The 17,963-nt window shown below is 47.8% G+C and overlaps 1 protein-coding gene across 2 annotated transcripts; it reads right to left on the bottom strand.

Annotated features, from left to right (window-relative positions):
* Nucleotides 1–228: 228 nt before the first annotated feature.
* Nucleotides 229–17,529, bottom strand: HGD (homogentisate 1,2-dioxygenase). Of its 2 annotated transcripts, none has more exons than XM_065742105.1 (14): nucleotides 17,384–17,529; nucleotides 13,598–13,669; nucleotides 12,216–12,304; nucleotides 11,435–11,540; nucleotides 10,059–10,118; nucleotides 9,801–9,892; nucleotides 9,282–9,316; nucleotides 8,317–8,396; nucleotides 7,832–7,931; nucleotides 5,582–5,706; nucleotides 4,907–5,011; nucleotides 3,740–3,866; nucleotides 955–1,136; nucleotides 229–401 (listed from the first exon to the last, which is right to left on the bottom strand). In XM_065742105.1, exons 1-14 carry the CDS (start codon nucleotides 17,396–17,398, stop codon nucleotides 270–272), a joined length of 1,320 nt encoding a protein of 439 aa, XP_065598177.1. In that variant the 5' UTR covers nucleotides 17,399–17,529; the 3' UTR covers nucleotides 229–269. The 2 variants fall into 2 exon arrangements, with proteins under 2 accessions (XP_065598177.1, XP_065598178.1); XM_065742106.1 differs by lacking the exon at nucleotides 17,384–17,529 and adding an exon at nucleotides 17,201–17,217.
* Between the last annotated feature and the right edge of the window lie 434 nt (nucleotides 17,530–17,963).

Here is a 17,963-nt window from a genome sequence, read left to right on the forward strand (position 1 = left end):
ACAGCAGGTACAACATTCATACCGACTGCACGTAATGAGAGAGAGGCAAGTATTTCAGCTCCAGAGTGGCACTGGGAAAGATTTAATTGGGTACTTGGAAGCTAAAAATAGTGGTTTTAATTTCATTTCCTGAATTACGTAGGCATGGTCATTTTGTTGACTTGGTGACCACTGGAAATGCCATTCTGCACTCGTTGTCAGAGTTGACTGCGCTGCCACGTAATAGGTGCGTTGGATTTCCCTGTCTTTGCTCATGTATCACAAGCAATTTATTTGCAGTTAGGGTTGAAGTGGCTTTTCAAAGGTTCCCAGCACTTGTAGTAGTTTTTATCTAGGCGGTTGGAGGTCTTGAGTCCCCACTCAGTAACAGCCATACTGAGGGAAGATTCAAACATGAAGGCCTGGTGGGAATAGGAAAGGTAGGTTAGGACAAGGGAGAGTCTGAATCCAGGAGAGGGGGCTCTACTCCAGCACAAGCAGGAGATGTATACATGGTCCAGCTCTGCTAAGTTCTGCATCCAACCTGATCAGCCCAGGGGGAGAAAGCAACTCCCAGCAGAAAAAGGTGCATCTATTCAGAGCTGGCACTACAGTGCCAGTGCTAGCTAGGTCCCAGGAGTGACTTTGGACTCTGCATATCCTGAAGGCCAGGTTGCTCAAAGAGATCTAGCTCTGAGCCTGTTGCTAATCATAATTTTATTTTGGAGAGCAAGAAAGGAATACAGATGTGAGTTTAACTTCTTTGTCCATAAACTAAGACAAAAATTAATCGGCATGAAAACCCCTACTTCCCTCTCAGGTAACTACTTATGTGATCGGATGATCAGAGCTGCAGTCAGAGGTGTGAATACTGCAGCGATTTGGTCCAAGAACTTTTCCACCTTGACTGTAAGAAGCAAGGCTTTGTGAGTGTCTCAGCAGCAGTATGGGTACAAAACCTTATAGGATCCTTACCATAGTCCCTTCCGCAACTCTCTCAGGCTCCAACTTTGCTTTGCTTGCCTTCTCAAAACAGTCAGCGTCCGGCCCATGTGGAGTCATCATGCTGTGCAAGCTGGCCCCTCCAGGCTGGAAGCCCTCCTCCTTTGCTTCATAATGGCCTTTGATGAGCCCCATGAACTCACTCATGCAGTTCCCTGAGGGAGACATAGAGAAGAGTTTGTGATACAAAAGGAGCCAGGAGTTCCTTGAAACCCATAAACCAGGCAGTATGGAGAGTGGAGCTTGATAAGCATGGCTCCATAAAAGAAGACATCAGGGATCCTGAAGGCAGTGCTTGCAAAGTGGTAAAGGTATATTCCACTTTCATTTATATGGAGTCAGAAACTGAAAACTCCCTAATATGAAGGTGCATTGATGTGGGTAAATCGTTTTTCCCGCTATGCTGAGCTACATAAGCACTTAAGCTGCATATAGACTGCATGGGTATCTTGGCATTTGCAGACTCAGATTAGAGATCTGAAAAAGCACTGGAAAGGTAATGCAGTGCAATCATCCCTGTGTTACAGGCACTGAGGCACAACCACCTGGTCAGACAGCCTGGTATGCTATCCCAGGCTGGAAGCACAAAATCATTTTGTTCAATGTCCTTCTGCCACTCCAGTCCAGCCAGGAACTTCAGTGCCCTATGCTTTTGATGCCCACAGGATCTACTTTGTTCTCAAGAGCCACTGTATGCACAAAGACAAGCCAAATTGTGTCCTTCCCTGAGGAAGAATACCTTAAGCAGACCCTCTGAACCAATGGAGTGAGGTACCCTAACTTAGCTACGGATAGCTAAATCCAATAGTGCAGTACTTATTAGTTACACTCCCTCTGAAGAAAGAATGTTAACAACTGCTGTTGCAGCCTTCCTGCTTTAGTAGGTCTGATGTGACTAAGCAATATGGCAGCTTTCTGCTGAGTGCTCAGATTGCTGCAAAACCAGGACATGCTTCTGCAGCTCTGCTATATACAGCCCTTTTTAACCACTTGTTCTGTCTTTGTTAAGTACAGCCTGAGGTCTGAAATATTTAACAACAAAACTAATTTAGCTTAAAGCGCAGTTGGCCTAAAAATGTATGCAAACAATCATTTATTTTCATCCCAGGTTGTCAGCATCTCCTATAGGAGTTGATTGTACAGGCTTTTAGTGAACTTGCTCAGGAGCTGTGCTTGGAGCACTCAGAGCTCAGTACAGACTGAGAGAGCTTCATTACCAACTTACCATATCACTTGGGGAGAATGGGCTGGGGAGTAGGAAAGTCAGGTTGGGACTTGTGTTAAGCAATTTTTTGTTCAATTGCAGGTTTCCTATATGACACTTAACTTCTGCTCCCTGTCAGTAAAATAGCACTGTTCTTGCCGAAGAGGATTTTGCATAGTCAACAAACCTCAGTGGCTATTTTAGATATTCTGTCCTACCAAGAGAAGACAGAAACAGATACAATATATGTACCTGGTATAAAAGAGGTATCAGATAAATTTCAACCTCTGGCCCAAAGACTTTAGGGGTAATTCACAGCCTCTAGGCATGTAGAAAGTGACCAAGAGAAATTGTACTTATGAGTTCCACAGCCATCTTTCTATAGAAATTGTCGTCATGTCTAGGGGTGTCTAGAAGTGGGAAATGTGTGAACACCATGGCTATATTCCTACTTGGGGCAAAGTTAAGGTACCAAAAAAACGTTGACTCGGTGCACCAAAGTGCTCTGAATACTTCTTTGAACAGGCTTTTCACTGCACATGAGAAGAGGCCACAGGGGGGTTTCTGGCAAAAGAACTCTTGAACTCTTTTCAAGACCTCTTGAAAAACGTTTGGAAGAGGAGACCTACTGAACTAGTGTTTCTCCTGCCCTACAGTTTCTAGTCCTGCTATGCCTCTGCAGTGGCACAAAGTTCTCACCACAGCACACATTTCCAAGGGAACTAGTATGCACGGTGTTCTGAGAATTAACTTGTGATGCCAACCGTATCCATTTAAGTTTTAGTCCCCTGTGTCTGGGCTAGAGTAGACAATCTGGACTTAGTGCTAAACCTATGGCCAAGACATTGTGGTTAAACTAATAGCTGTGGTAGCTGCCTGCATGGAGTCTCGCAGGGTGACCCCATCTGGGGAGCCAGGTTTCCAGCATCCATTCAATGCAACAGGTGGCTGGGAAAGAAACCACCCCTAGTGGTGGTGACAAAATCCCCCGGATACAACCAGTTCTCAGCCTGAAAAAAGGAGCCCAGTTCCTCCCTCTGGCTTTCATAAATGCCAGTGGTACAGCCACCACTGTGCAGCAGTGAAGAAGGGCTCAGGAGTGCCAATCCAACCCTTCATTGCAACTCTGAGCTCAGTCTGTTAGATATCACAGGCAGCTGTCACAGTGCTTCACTCCACATGTGCTGCCATGTTTTCTTCCATGCTTTTGTACCCTAATGAGTTCTGTAATTCATGGCTGGACATCAGGACAGTTTCTAATCTGTGCCAAGCTCAGCGTGCGCCCCATCTCAGAGGGAGCCCCTTGGGTACGGGCACATCCACCTATACAAGCACAACTAGCCCATCACCTCTGAGTTTTTCTGAGCTTCTGCAAATAAGAACACCTCTAGTTTTGTTCATTTTTCAAGGAGGACTCACTGACTCCAAGAAGCTGTGTGTAAAAGTGCCAAGGGCAACAAATAAGACTTTTTCGCTGTATGTGCTTTCAGATTAATGAAAGCTTGTTTTTTCTGCACCTCTGCACTCAAATAAACCCACAGAGTGCAGACATACTATGGTAGTAAGGTGGCCGGAAAGTGTTGTTGGCTACCCCCCATCGTGGGGGGAATATGACAAAGTCAGCAATTGCCACTCCGGGACGGGTCGACTTGGCCGTCAGGACAGTGAAGATAGATGGATCCTGAAAAAAAACAAACAACAACAAAGCAAAAAGCATCAAACAGAGTGTGACTCAGGTCACCCCACTGATAAGTCTGGGTATGAATATGCATAATAGGCCTTGGCCTTTCCCTTTCAATCTGAGGACCTCAAAATAATTTCCCTCCCTCCTCACCCTAATGGGTCAAAATTTCCCCTTGTGTAGAGGAGAAAACTGAGAGAGGGTGAGCAAACATGGTATCCTTGGGATTTGGGATGCCAGTGCTCCTACCATGAAACTGCACCTCTTTCTTGGAAGCTGTCGAAGCACAGCAACATTCTACCAGGGGTATTCACCTCACAGCACCAGTGACTGACAAACAGGGAGAACAATGTACAGATAAATTGTTGCTTGCTTCAGGGATTTTTGAAGTTTCCACTCCAGTAAAGTGATTTTCTGGGCTTTGATCCCAAACCTATCTTTTTTCCAGTGGTTGTCTCACTAGTGGTGTTCCCATCTCCTTGCACACCCTCTAGCAGAAGCAGTGCCAGGAGATGGCATAGCTGCGGGCACTTCTCCCACTGGACTGGTTTTCTTTTTAGAAGAGCTGCTCACATTGATTTTGGCTTTAGTTATTTTCTATAAGATCTAGAAATTATTGCAATGAGAGCTGCCAGCTCTTGGAATGTGTTTCAAGGGTTCAGATGAGCCAGGGAAAGGAGCCTGTACAATTGCAATAAATAAACCAAAACAAGAATTTTAAGCACGTCTTTCCTCTGAGTTGCACAATGCATACTGGCTTCAGCATTCAGCCCTCCCCCAGAATGCAGGCTTTCTATGCTAAGCTGTTTAGGAAACTGATCAACCTCCAGTTCTGTCATTGCACCACTAAGGAGACAGTCTTTTTGTTATTTGCAAGGGCTTGTTTGAGGCCCAGGAAAACAAGTGTGACAGATTTCACTCTGCTTCTTAGAGCACAACATACTTTTTTAGCAGGCAATGGGACCCTGGAGCACTGGGTGAATTTTGATGGTACAGCATCCACAAAGCTTTGCTCTGCCTTGCCTGGCTCCAGAACTTACCGCATGGTCAAAAGCAACGGAATTAATGACCATAAAGTTTTCCAGGTGGTATTTGTATGGTGTGTAGTTCCCATGCCAGGCTACAACGTTGAAGGGGGAGAAATCCTATCAAAGCAATAGGGACAGAGAGAATGTTACCACACACAACTCTCTACCTTGCTGCACACACACACGCAGTGCTGTTCCTTCACAAGTTAAAATGGGCTTAGTGCTGGAGAGAATTGTACTGACAGCCTGGAGCACAAGGCCCGTCAGGCACAGCCTGATGCTGCAAGAACATGGTTTTCCTCAGTGTTCCCACCTGGAGAGCCTCAGCCCTCCCTCCGGGGCTGCATCTCTGAAGGAGTCTGAGTGCCAAAGCACTGCTTTAACAAGGTGGACTCCAACACTAGCTCTGCAGCATTTATAATTGGCATTGGATTTCCCTATCTAGTGGAAACACAGGTATATAGAAACAAGGAGGCCACTGAGTCTTTGGGTTAACCAAGTTTCCATGGACTGCTTTGGAAATTGAGGAGTCTCAACTGGGGAGATGAAGGAGCTGAAGTGAGAGTTCAGTCCTATCCCATTTCACCCAGCTCAGTGTCCTGAGACAGCATGCACACAAACAAGCTGTAGATAGCACATGATGTATGCACTGGTGGCTGCACCAGTATTTTCCTGCAGCCTCCTCACCTGCTGGGCTGCAAACAGCTTGCCTTGGTACTTGCTGATCACCGTGTAGCCGCCTGCAATTTTCCTGTCCTCGTACCACGCTACTGGCACCAAGAAGTCACGTGGGTTTGCCAGGCCATTGGCTCCTGCAAAAGGAAGTAATACCAGAGCTTGCTGGGCAACTTGCTAACAGGGCACCGTGGGTGCCCTTCTCCATTGGGAATGGCCACACTTCTTCTGGGACCATCATGAAATCTTCAGTATTCATGGACTTCTTTGGCTCCTATACATAGATAATTGTAATACATCCTAGCATTTAGGCCCATGCTCCCTTATGTGACTAAGACAAGCCTCCCTCCACTCTTTTCTGAATAGGATTAGTCCTTCAACCTCTGTTAAAGGTGTGTAGATGTTGGGAATTAAGCAAAAAAAAAAAAAAGAGGGTGAATTGCTCTCTACTCCTGGACATCCTGCTGCTTGGACATGTCATAAGGGAGCATTGATGCTTTCCTGAACAAAAAAGTAATAAAATGAGGGCTAGTGATACTTGTAGACTTCGGGCATATCGAGAGTTGGTTAGTGTGAAGAGTGCATTTTCAAAATGCAAGGCACCATATGGGTGCTGAAATATTCTTCTCATTAGCATTATTGTTGCAAAGTGTTTTGAATTTCTTGGATAAAAATGCAAGACATTGCTACCTGCTGCTAAGGTTTAACAGTCAGTGCTTTTCTCCAGCTGCCATTTTTCAAGTGATAAGTGAAGTTAGAATAAAATAAGAATGAAATACAAAGAATCTTGGTCTCCAAGAGGAAGGCAGGTAGGTGGTAAGAGGAGCTCTCATAATTACCATCTCCTGAAAAAGTCTACAGGCAAGGGCTCTCGTTTTCTTATCTCCAGAAAGTAAATGTTATAATAGATTCCTGCCTTCTGGAGACCAAAAAGCCCTCCTCTACAAATGTATCTGAAAAACTAGCTAATGGGAAAACTTCCCACGAAGAGGCAGGTGTAATAATAGCAATAATCAAGTGGACCAGGCACATAGCACAAGAAGCAAGGTGAAGGCAGGCAATCCCAACTCGCTAAAATGAAATCTGATGAAAAATCAGTATAGGTTCAGTGTAGGAAAAGCTGAGCAGAACATGTTGCTTGAGACAGATGCTGGGGTGGGACCCAGCCAGGGGTTGCAGAATGGATTGGCTCCTACCTGTGGGCTTCACAGCTCCCGCTTTGCTATGGTTGGGAGGTGCTTTCATAGGCCTTCAGTACTTATGTGCTGTGCCAAGCTTGTTACCAGTTTAGAATACCTATTTGATTTACTTCAAGCACAAGCAGTACTTTAGATCTCACTGGGAGACATAAAACATGCTCATCCAAGAGGAAAAGGGAGGCAGAGGATGTCTGTGATTTGTGAGAGCCCTGGGCCTGTGCTGTCTGAAAGCATCTCTGCTCCAGCAGCCCCAGTGCAGAGGCACAGCTGTGTGGCTGATCCATGCTTCTCCAAGGGAAAACCTTCTGACTCTTCCTCCCTTCTTCCTCTGTACACTTATTACGGCACGGAAAATAAATATGGATCATTATTTTTCAAATTACAGGCAATTCAGCAAGTCCTCCAAGTTTCTTAGCCAGAAGGGGAAGTTTCATCCAACACTGTGGTTCATGACCAAAAGTTAATGAGCTTTAATGAGGCATGGTGCCTGAGTGGACAGCAGCAATGTGCTCAGGTTGCACAGGCAAACACTATCTTGTACACTCACGTGGTCATTTTGTTTTCTCTGCTTTTCATCTGGCATTCCTGTTGTGTCGAGCCACTGGCTGTGCATTAGAAAGCTGTGTCTGGCTATGGGCACAGAAGTGCTATTGTAGGCAGGGGTGGCAAAATGCTTGATTAACTCTAAAATGGGGCTTCAAGAGTATCTGTTGCCTCTGAAATCCGCCTTTCCTTTTATCAGCTAAACTCTCTCCAACTACTCCATATCTGAAAAGAGGTGACATTGAGGAGTCAGCAGCCTGGGACTCCCAGACCAGGGGGGAAAAAGGAAGATGGAAAAGGGGGTGAGGGAGAAATGGTCCTTCCAGCCACAGTGGAAACTCATGATGGCCAAACTGTCTCTGCTTCCCAGTGGAGCAGAATAACAGTGCCAGGATGGAGTGGGCCTTTGGGGAGGAATGTGTGCATGGGAGCATGGATTACATGGGAGATAAGAGATGGATTGGCAATTCCTCACTCTGTCCCTTTGGAATTCACTGTAGGTCTGATGGGAGATGGTTACCAATGGGTCCCAGGTCGGGTAGCTCAAAGTGTGTCCCGTACACCTCCAGGATGTAGCCTCTGGTCTCTCCAAACACCTCCACACTAAAACGCATTCCTTGCTGGAAAACAAAAGAAGAAACCAGGATCATCCCTGTACTTGGATAACAAACCAAGAGCAACACAATGCAGGACATGCCAGATGTACTATGGCTTTGGCTGCCTCCAGCAGGCCCTCAGATTGCCACAGGCCTGTACGTGGCCATGTGGACTTCTGTGGCCATGCATCCTGACATGTGAGGTGCTGCTATTTGAATTGGGTGCCGTTGCATTCCCCACCTGCAGTGGGTGCCATCATCTACCTGGGACTCTGCTACATGATGGAAGTGGCTTCAGCTTGGATCCGTTGGTCCCTCCAGCCCCACAGAGCTCAGCATAAACCACACAGAGCTCAGGTTTTAGCTGCTTGCTCCAACAATGGGCTCTCCAGTTAACCACAGCCCTTACCTGGATAACACAGATTTCATTGGGCTCCACTAGCATCTTCCCAAACTCAGTTGTGATGAGCAGCTTTCCTTGCTGGGGCACTGTGAAAACAGAAGAGATGAAGGAGCAGGCTGTCACTGTGCATGATGGCTTCCTCTCAGTCCCCTGAGTAGGGGACAATTACATTAATTAGGGAGTCACTTACTCTTCCTGATTTCTGAGAGTGTAAGGAGTGCTTCACTAAAGTCTGCAGTCTTTGCTTTTTTTTTTTTTTTTTGGCACCAAAGACCTCACATTTTGACTTGGAAATGTGACAGATTTACAAAACCTGTCCTTTCAGCTCAGGGTACTAAGGGAGGTGGGTGTGAACAGCTCAATAGCTATTTTATGGGTGAAATGTTCCCACTGGTGACTCAGAAGCATTTCTGTCCCTTGATCAAAAAAGATGCAGGTAAGTATCAGGCTCTCAATCTTGTGATGCTGTGCAGACTATTTTTCTGCACGCACACTCTGCATGTTCCAGGCTCAGCTCTCATCGTGGCAGTCTGGTTGCCTGTGGCTGGTGAAGTGTGGGAGCTAAGCTACCATGCCAAATCATCTTGGACTGAAGCAGTGAAGGCAATTCGCTATAAGCTGTTCAGAAGTTCTAGAGCTTATGTTTTGCACAAAACCTCCACAGTGTGCCTGCTAGTGATCTGCAAAGGGATCTCTCAGAGCCAGGCTGGGGAAGGTGACTCACTGCTCAAAAGCAACAATGATTTTTGGCATGGGTGTGCACCCTCTGTGCTCCTTGGTAGTGATGGGACAGGCCTTATAACTCAGCTATTGCCAAACCACTATGTGTGGATGGCATGTGAGTGAAGTCATTCCTCCTCAAATCTTTGCAGATGGCTGCCAAGCTCTGGCTCTGAAGGAGGAAATAAGCAGACAGGTGGCAACCCAGATATGCCCTGCAGGAGAAAGGAGATGGCAAAGCATTGACTCACCAATCAGGAAGTCACCATCAGAATTATATAGGCATCTAAAGAAAAAGGAGAATGGGAAGGTCAAGGCTTCCCTTGTACACACACACACTGCTACAGAATCTCAGCACATTTGCAGCTGGACCTCTGGAGGTTACCTGGCCTAACTTCTCCTAAAACAGGGTCACCCAGAGCAGAGTGCCCAGGACCAGGCCCAGACCATGATCACAGCAGGGTTGTTTTGAGTTGGAAGACCAACAGAAATTCAACGCATCAGTCGGGGAAGGTGACGCATGGGCAGGTGCAGGTTTGGCATGTACAGCCTGGTGGCAGGTTCTTTTCCAACCTTGATGCTGTCTCTGTGGCCTTATGTGAATCAGTCTTTGGCAATGGGAAATTATGCTCTCCAAAGACTGTATTCACCTCCAAGGAGCTCTGGTCCCTGGGACAAGAGCCCCTGGGCCCGTTACATCTCCTTTGCCTGCATCCCTGCATCCTTCCACCTCCCTCCTTCCACCCAGCCTCCGACAACCCGTCCCTGACCTGTCAAGCATGGAGGTGTTGCAAACGAAGATGTGGACGGCGATGCCATGGCGTCCCCGGGGATCTCCAGCGCCACACAATGTGTGCAGTCCCTGCGGGCAGACCCCAGGCCTTGGGAATGAGTGTCAGGCACTCAGGATGTGCAGACCCATCCCATCCCTCAGCTGGGTATCAGCCACCTGCCTTGCCACAGTTGGCTTTGCCCAATTATGCTGTTGGCTTTTCTTTGAAATCCTAAGCCCTGGCACCCCGACTTACGCTCACGAAGTCCAGCTTGTTCTGGGAGGCTTTTGGGATCTCAAAGGGCTTCCATCTCAGCTAGGTTGCAGCAAACAAGAAGGGAACAAGGTGGTTATAAGGTAAATGATGGCAATTCAAAAGGAAGCAGCCCTCTGCTTGCTCAGATAGCTTCTGTTTCCTCTTTGCCTTGCTTAATTTGGTCTGCAGGTTTCTTTTGATTTATGGAGCTCTTTCCCTTTGAGTCATAATTCTGTAAAGTAATTGGCTGGTCTGTATGAGAGCCAAGGTTTTTTTTTTTATTATTATTTTTTGAATTCTATTTAAAAGCTGTCTGTTCCTCTATTACTAAGAACACTGCTGAAAGCAGGGAATTTCCTCCCAAAACCTAGTGGGACCCTCAGGCAGAAGGTGCCAGAGGAGCCCCCAGTGTGTTTATTACCACTAAAGAGCATCACTGGGGTCTCACTGCATCTCTTCGGAATCAGGTGCCACAGCTACAAGCCCATTGCAAGGGAGATTCTGGTACAAACTCACCCAAGTACCTGAAATCCTCAGGATGAAACCGGCTAATGGCCAGATCCTGTTGGCTATGGCCACCAGAAATATCTCCTGCACAGATGTGCTGAACCTCAGATTAAATGTCAGTAGCTCTGGGCATCCAGAAGGGCAGTTGGGAACGGGGAGCCACTGACAGCAAGGACATGTGGATGGACAGACAGCAAGAGGTAGCAGAAGGCGGCAGGGGTAGAGTGTCCCTTATCTAGAGTGTCCCTGTTGAGTTTACACTCAGTAGATGTAAGTACAGCAGAACAGGGGTACCAAGTCAGCTGTCCACAAGGGAGCTTGAAATGGGGAATGCATCTGTGGTATTTCATATCTAAATCTATCGGTGCTATTTTCATAGCAGCCTGTCACCTCTGCTCGGTCAGTGGCTGGAAAACACGTTCCAGCAGAACCAGGGAAGTATTTAGACAAATGGAGAGGCCACTGTGAGGCTGCAGAATGACTAATGATGATGCATCAGAAGAGGGAGGAGCTGAAATCAATGAGCATGAGGTTATGCTGAGAGGAGCACAGCAGGAGGAGAGAGGCAGATTATCAGAGCAAAATGTCCTGGGGCTGGCAGGAAAGAAATCATGATTAAAGATGATGGCGAGGCTGTAACAGAGGGAAACAAATGCTATTCCTCTGCAGAATGGGGCTTGATTTCCCAGGAGAGCTGCAGAGGAGCGGGCTGGCAGCCAGCGGTCTGCCGGCAGGAGGCGATGGCAGTGTAGGCCCCAGCGTGAGCTTCTGACGAGGGAGGATGAGGGAGCAGCCTGCATCCTCCAACCTGCAACGCACATCATACCAAGGGCTGTCTGTCCTCCTCCCTGGCCAGAGGGCAAGGTTACCTGGTTGGGGTCAGGCTCCACCTCGTCCCAGCGGTGTGTCAGGTGGCCCTCGTGCAGTGGCTGGAAGGGCTTGTGGCAGACCGAGGGCATGATCCGATAGAGCCAGCTGCGGGGAGGGACAGTGATGGGATGAGGCTGGGGAAGACGTGAGGTCCCCTGCATGAATGACCCCCAGTGGGCAGTAGGATCATTTGTGGCTACTTCTAGGGTGGGAACAAAGGCTACATAACAACTGCAGTTCAGGCAGCACAGGAATGAGCTTAGTACCTAGCTAAAAGCCCAGAGGAGCTTCAGGAGGTAGAAGGTCACAGCCAGCACCTGAATTTGGGTGGATTACTGAAAATAGCATCCTATATGGCTACAAATACACATAGGGTCAAAGTTTTATGGGAGATGAGGCCTCCTAGCACCACAGGAAGTCCCCCATGCCTCCATCACTGTGTTACCTGAAGGTCTTTTTTCTGGTCACTGTGACAGCTGCCAGCCCCTTGCCCAGTGGGATTCAGCTGCCAAATTGGCTGCTGAAGAGCTTGTGCCACCATCCTTTCTGGTTCAGCTACCAGAGCCCATCACCCTTTGGAGTTATCTCTCCTGTCAGAGGGCAATGGCAGCCCAAGAATGGACATCTCAGAAGTCCCTCAGAAACACGAGTCACTATTGGCTTGTCCAAAGCAAAGGTTTCTCCACCCAGGACTGATGTCAGTGTCCTGTCCCCTGTGTCCCAAGGCCAAGGGCACCTAGCATGTGTCCTGATTTGTCCCCACGCGCGCCACCATTGTACCTCCTCCTGTTGGTGGCCCGTGGACAGGTGAAGGCTGAGCCCGAAAGCTGCTCTGCATATAGGCCATAGGGGCAGACCTGTGGGTTGTTCTGCAGAGGGGAAAAAGAGAAACCAGATGTGAAGGATGTGAGGCACACCCAACCCCATTCAGTCTGTGAACAGCTCTGGCAGCCCTACATCCCCACTGTCAGGATGCTGGATGCCCAATGTGTACCAGCCCAACCTAAAATCCAATGCAGCAACACCTGGACACTCTCATAACCATCAGGAGGCACCCTGGCTGTGGGAACATGCTGCAAGCACCATAGTAAAAAGGGTTACTCCTAGCACTTTCAGATTGCATATTATTACAGTTTCTCTCTGTTACACTGTTCCCTGCCCCCCTCCCTTCTGCAGGCTCTGGCCCAGAATCCTGTCCCTGCTGTGCTGGGTCACCCTGCAGCATCACCTGCCCAGGGATCATCAATAAGAGGAAAGCTCCTGGCACATAGCTCCCAGCCCCCAAACTCGGTCTTGTTGGCAAGGGTGCACAGTGGAGCAGGGGGATCAATAGCCCTTGTCATTTTTATCTGAGCCAGCACGACTGCAGATGCTGGTCTCACAAATACTGCAGTGAAGAAAGGATCCACCCTTGGGAATGAAGAATTTCCATCTACTTCACAGTCAGGTTTTCTATTAACTCTTCCCATGCTGAGCCCAAACTCTGTCCTGATGAGAGCGCTTTGGTGGAGTACCTCTGCAAAGCCAGCCTGGAAATTTCTGCTGCCATAAGGAGACCCACAGAAAAGAGAGAAGGGGCTGAGTTCATAGCACCAAATGGGAAGTGAATCCTCCATTAAAACAATCCAACATGGTGCCTTTTAATCAAATGTGTTCTGAAGCTGTCTATTTCTAACCACAGATCTGCCTGCTTATGACAGCTCCATAGAGGGCAGCTGCCATCCTGCTGAAGGCCAGTAACCCCACTGAATTAAACCCATTCCTGCTGAGATCCACAGGAGTGTGTGCTGTCCCCATGCCAAGCCTCAGACTTCTCCTCTGGCTCAGCCCTGCAGCATTTTCCTCCTACCCAGCATGCCCAAGCCACTTCCATTTCCAAATCCTTTTTGAAAAGCTGCTGCTGAGCAGTGGAAAGCCAGGCAAGTTGCAGATCCCAAGCAAAACTTGGAGTCTCACAAGTAACTTAAACATAGAAGGCATGATGGGAAGTATTTCTCATTTCTGCCAGCATCTTATTATTCTCATCCTGCATAAGGGAGGCTCCTGAAGACTTTCACTGTAGTAGAGAGGAAGGAAACACATTAATTTAAAAAGAAGCCCAGGGAACAGATACTCATTCTGCTCCATGTCTTTTTAATTAAACATTTTTGCAGACTCTGTACCTGTCCCTCTGGTAGAGCTCCTGGACAGCGTGGGTCCTCAGAAACATGTTCATTTCCAAATCCTGACATGTACTGTAAAGTAAATCACACAGTTCTTCAGTGTTTTGAAAACACAAGTGAAACCTCCCCAAGCAACTCACCCATCCATTCCCCGTGCTTTTTTTCCACACTCTTCATGTGCATTGAGACTTTCCCCAGGTGGTCTGCTTGCTTGCTTCCATGTACCATCTTCCCATCCCCCAAACCAGCTTCACTAGCCAACCCTGTGCTGGGCTGAGAAGCACAGTCAGGACCTGCTCTTCTGTTGGACCTGCATATACATTTTGGTGACATTCTGTCCATTTCATTCCAGGGATTGAAACTGGGGGTCGTTTGGTTGCATGGTTGTGACATGTCTGCACAGCCATCACAAGAAAGGTCAGGACTTAGCTGGGATTAGGGAGGAAAGGAGGCTCTGCTGAGATTTAAGCATCTCATTGATTTGCCCTAAATGAGTGTCACCCAGAGGGGTGTGAGCTGCCCACCATGGCAGCAAGAAAGAATTAAGGTGACCGTCTAGGATCCTAAGGCAGTGTACAGGTGAGGGACCCATCCACCACAGTCTGTGCGAGGGCACAGCCAGTGTCTACAGGACCCCGGTGTCTGCAGCCCATCTGATCCTACAGAACGAAGCAGTCCCACTGCACCCTGCATGAATGCAGAGGTATTTTGGCAGCGATCAATGGCTCAGCTTCCTGGCCCGGCAACAGAATTAAATATTCATGCTGCCCTCTGTCCCTCTCCCTGCACGCAGCCTGAAGGCGCTCGTGGTACTGCTGGGAGGCAGCTTGTTCACTCAGACCTCTCAACTTTAGATCGACCTTTTCCGATTTCTTTACTTTCAGTGTGGAAACCACTCCCCTGGCACAAAACTTGCTGCAGCCCCATCTTCTAGGGAGTGCAGGAGTGCATTTAGCTCGAGTCTGTCCAACTTGGGCAGAACAATGCTGCTGTTTCCCTGAGAAGAGCCGGATTGTGTTTGTAACTGTGGTGCCTGGATTTCTTCCCCCTGTTCTCAGATTTTGCTGAAAAAGCATGAATTTTTCTCAGATGCCCGTCAACTATTTGTATAAACAAGTCCCTTCCCAGAGGGACCCATGGTGGCCAGAAGCCCTGCCTCACCTGAACCTGCTTTCTGTAGGATTGGGGAGGATGGATCTCTCCTTACGCACTCTGCTCTCCACCTGCTTCTGCAGGAAGCACATTGATATGCAAAGCAGCAGGCCACCTAAGCACCCTTGGCAAAGATATTGTGCTGGAGCATTTCTGCCTTTTTATCTTTTTTTTTCCGCTCTTTTGAACGGAAATGCAGCACTGTCTGCTGCAACTGCAGCAGTTCCAGAGTGAAGCCACATCTCTCCACTGCATTCTCTTTCACCAGCAGCAAAGGGTGAAGGCAGGAGAGAACTCTGGCTGGCAGGCCAGCCTCTGCTAACAGGGGAGGAAAAGGGCTGGTAAGGATGCTCAGCATAGTTAATGCAACTGCTATTCAGAACATCACCCCTGTCTGCAAAATACTCTGGCTTGAAGCTGGTGGAGTGTCTTTTTGGAGAAGTGCAGGGAGAAGCTGCTGCATCATTGTTCAGGCAAATCAGTTTTTTTTTCTGCTAAGGAAAAATAATCCTCAGGAAACTGCGCTGAGGGCTAAAAGAAAATTTCCCTCTGGTGGGCAGGACTGCAGCTGCGGGAGTCAGGAGACGTCCAGTTGGTGATTTATCGTCCTGGAGTTTCGTTGCTTCTGGTTTTACCTTGCTGTTTGTTATGGCTTTTCTCATTCACTCACTTTCTTTTGTCTTTCCCTAGGAGAGGCTTGCCTCCTCACCTCTCCTTCAGGGGTCACTACAGAACACTGTGGTCTGACAAAAAATCCTGCACCAGCGTAAAATACAGGGCTGGGGAGTTAAAGCTTGCTGTTTGCATGCTCACACTGTGCCTGGGGAGTAGAGATTTTGTTTATTTATTTTCCTTTCCTGATGTTATTTGTCTGTTATTTTCCAAGTAAACCAGTGCTTAGGGGTGATAAAAGTGTTGTAGAGCTCAGATGCTTTGCAACAAGAGAAAACCAGTGCTCAGGTCCAGCTTTGAGCCTGGCTTAGAAAGGTTGAAAACCTAATGAATGGCTTTCCTTGTCTGTTGCCTCCAGAGTATGGCCACGGTTGCTGGGCTAGATGTTCTCGTTCTGTGCAAGCCACAGGGGCAGTGTGGTATGTTGGGGCATTGCAACCCTTCTTCCACGTGATCAGCCATTCTTCATGGCAAACCCTTCTTCCCTATGGCCAAACCGTGAGTCCATTACCTCTCCTTCATCTCCATGACCACTTCTTATCCTCCACAATTAACCCTTCTCCATGACACAGCACAGGGCGGTGACCTGCCGCTCAGTCCTTGCTCCCCTCTATGGCTCCTTACTGATCAGGGACAATTTTAGTAACTGGGCAGGTGATTTCTCTGGAAAACAAAAAGTTCTCTGTGGTCCTTTGCCTTCACTTCTGTTTTTAATTATTATTTTGTATTATTTTGTTCACGATCCCGTAGATCTTTATGTAAATAGGATCTCAGGAGTATGTCTGATTCCACCTTGTTTTTGTTTTGTTGCTTTTCAGTAAAATAGGAGAGATGAAAGCACAGCACAGCATTAAACATTCAGCAAAGTGCATCGATTGCAATAACTGGGATGCAAAGCAGAGAGCTCACAATGGGTGTCACACTCTGACCTATAAACCTTAACCTTTTGTTCACCAGATTAGACAGCAGGGATGGGAAAAAAATGCATTTGAAGTCTGAGCACATGGGTTGCAAGATAATTAAGGCTCTTCTTCAAATGCTGCATAATACATTTCTCTATCTGCTACTCCTGCAGGACACACTAAAGCAGCATCTCTACATTCATCTCTACACAAACAAGCCTTCCCCAGCTCATAGGGGCCAACCTTGGCACATTTAAGGCAAACCCACAGGAATTTGGATGAAAATAGGGGCAGCAGCAGGGTGAAAATACAAGGGCTTCCTAACAGTGCCAGCCCTGAAGTTTGGGGAGGAACACGGTGGTCCTGGAGTGAGACTTTGCACACTGTAGTGACGACCTAGTCCACTACACCACAAAAATGCTGGCAAAATTTGAGATTGCAATGCTATAAATGAAAAACGGAACAATGTCCTGCACCCTTTGCAATCCACTCTGTGCTGGGGGCATGGCTTGACAGGAGGAACTGGCACTGGATTTTCCATTTATCATTGAGACATCAACCCAGGTTGGAGCTTCTCTAGGCTGATGGGAAAGATTGCACCAGGGTTGCAACAGCTGGGCAGATGTTAGTGGCCAGATTTCATAGGCTGAGGGGGAAACACCCCCTGGCAGCAGGGCAAGAGGGAGAGGGGAAGAACAAATAAGACAATGCAAAGGTCTTGAACAGGCCCAGCTGGAACAAGAATCATTTCCAAAGGCAAAGGAAGTGATAATAGACCAACTGGGTGAAACATCAAAATCCTATATCTTGAGAGATCTTTCAAACACACCTTAAAACAGAAAAGGGAAGCACATTGCAACTAAATGGGATGCGTTACCTCCAGCCAAAACCAGTCACCAGAACTCAACCGCACAGCTCACAGCAGTGTCCTGCACCTCATTTCCACCAGCCCCTCCAGAGGGATCAGTCAGAGTGGTCTGGTGCCAAATGAGGAGCACAAAGGGGATGGCAAGGGTGGGCAACCCTAGCACTGTCAGCCCCAGCACTCACAGCCCCTCACCTTCAAGCTTGTCATGGTCCTCCTGGTCTTCCTCCTTTGTCAGTAGATGTAAACCTCACGCAGATAAATAGCCAGCACAGTCTGACGTGGTTTCAGAAGTCTGTGAGCGGGTGTATGTCCAGCCAGGAGGGCTGCATCAACCCGGCTGAGCTGGTCACAGGCTAGAAGTGAGAAAGTCCAAGAGAGCTCTGGAACTGTTTGCTCAGCCCCAGTCTGTGTTTAATCAAACACCAGCCTTCCCCTGGGCCAGTCCTGGGAAGGGGTTGGGAATAAGGAGTGAAGGCGAGGGGGACACTGTCACTCCTTCTTTTTCTCATCAGCTTTTAAACAAGGGGTTGTAGCTCCTACACATGGGCAAGAAAACAAGACAAGGTGTTTAAGAACAAAGAAAAGTCATTTTTGCAACTTATTTGTGAGCCTCTACCGTAAACCACACCCCTAGTAATTTTTGTGTATGACCCTCTAAGTGCATAAACACACATTTGTTCATTATGCCTCTGAGCCATGTAGCATCTGGTCTTAGTGGATAGAAGTCAGTGGTATTGGTGCAACGCTATGTGGCAACATTACACAGCAGTCT

The sequence above is a fragment of the Cyrtonyx montezumae genome, unplaced genomic scaffold (assembly GCF_038088225.1).
Source record: "Cyrtonyx montezumae isolate F1298 unplaced genomic scaffold, pur_monq_1.0 scaffold_3, whole genome shotgun sequence".
NCBI classification, from domain to species: domain Eukaryota; kingdom Metazoa; phylum Chordata; class Aves; order Galliformes; family Odontophoridae; genus Cyrtonyx; species Cyrtonyx montezumae.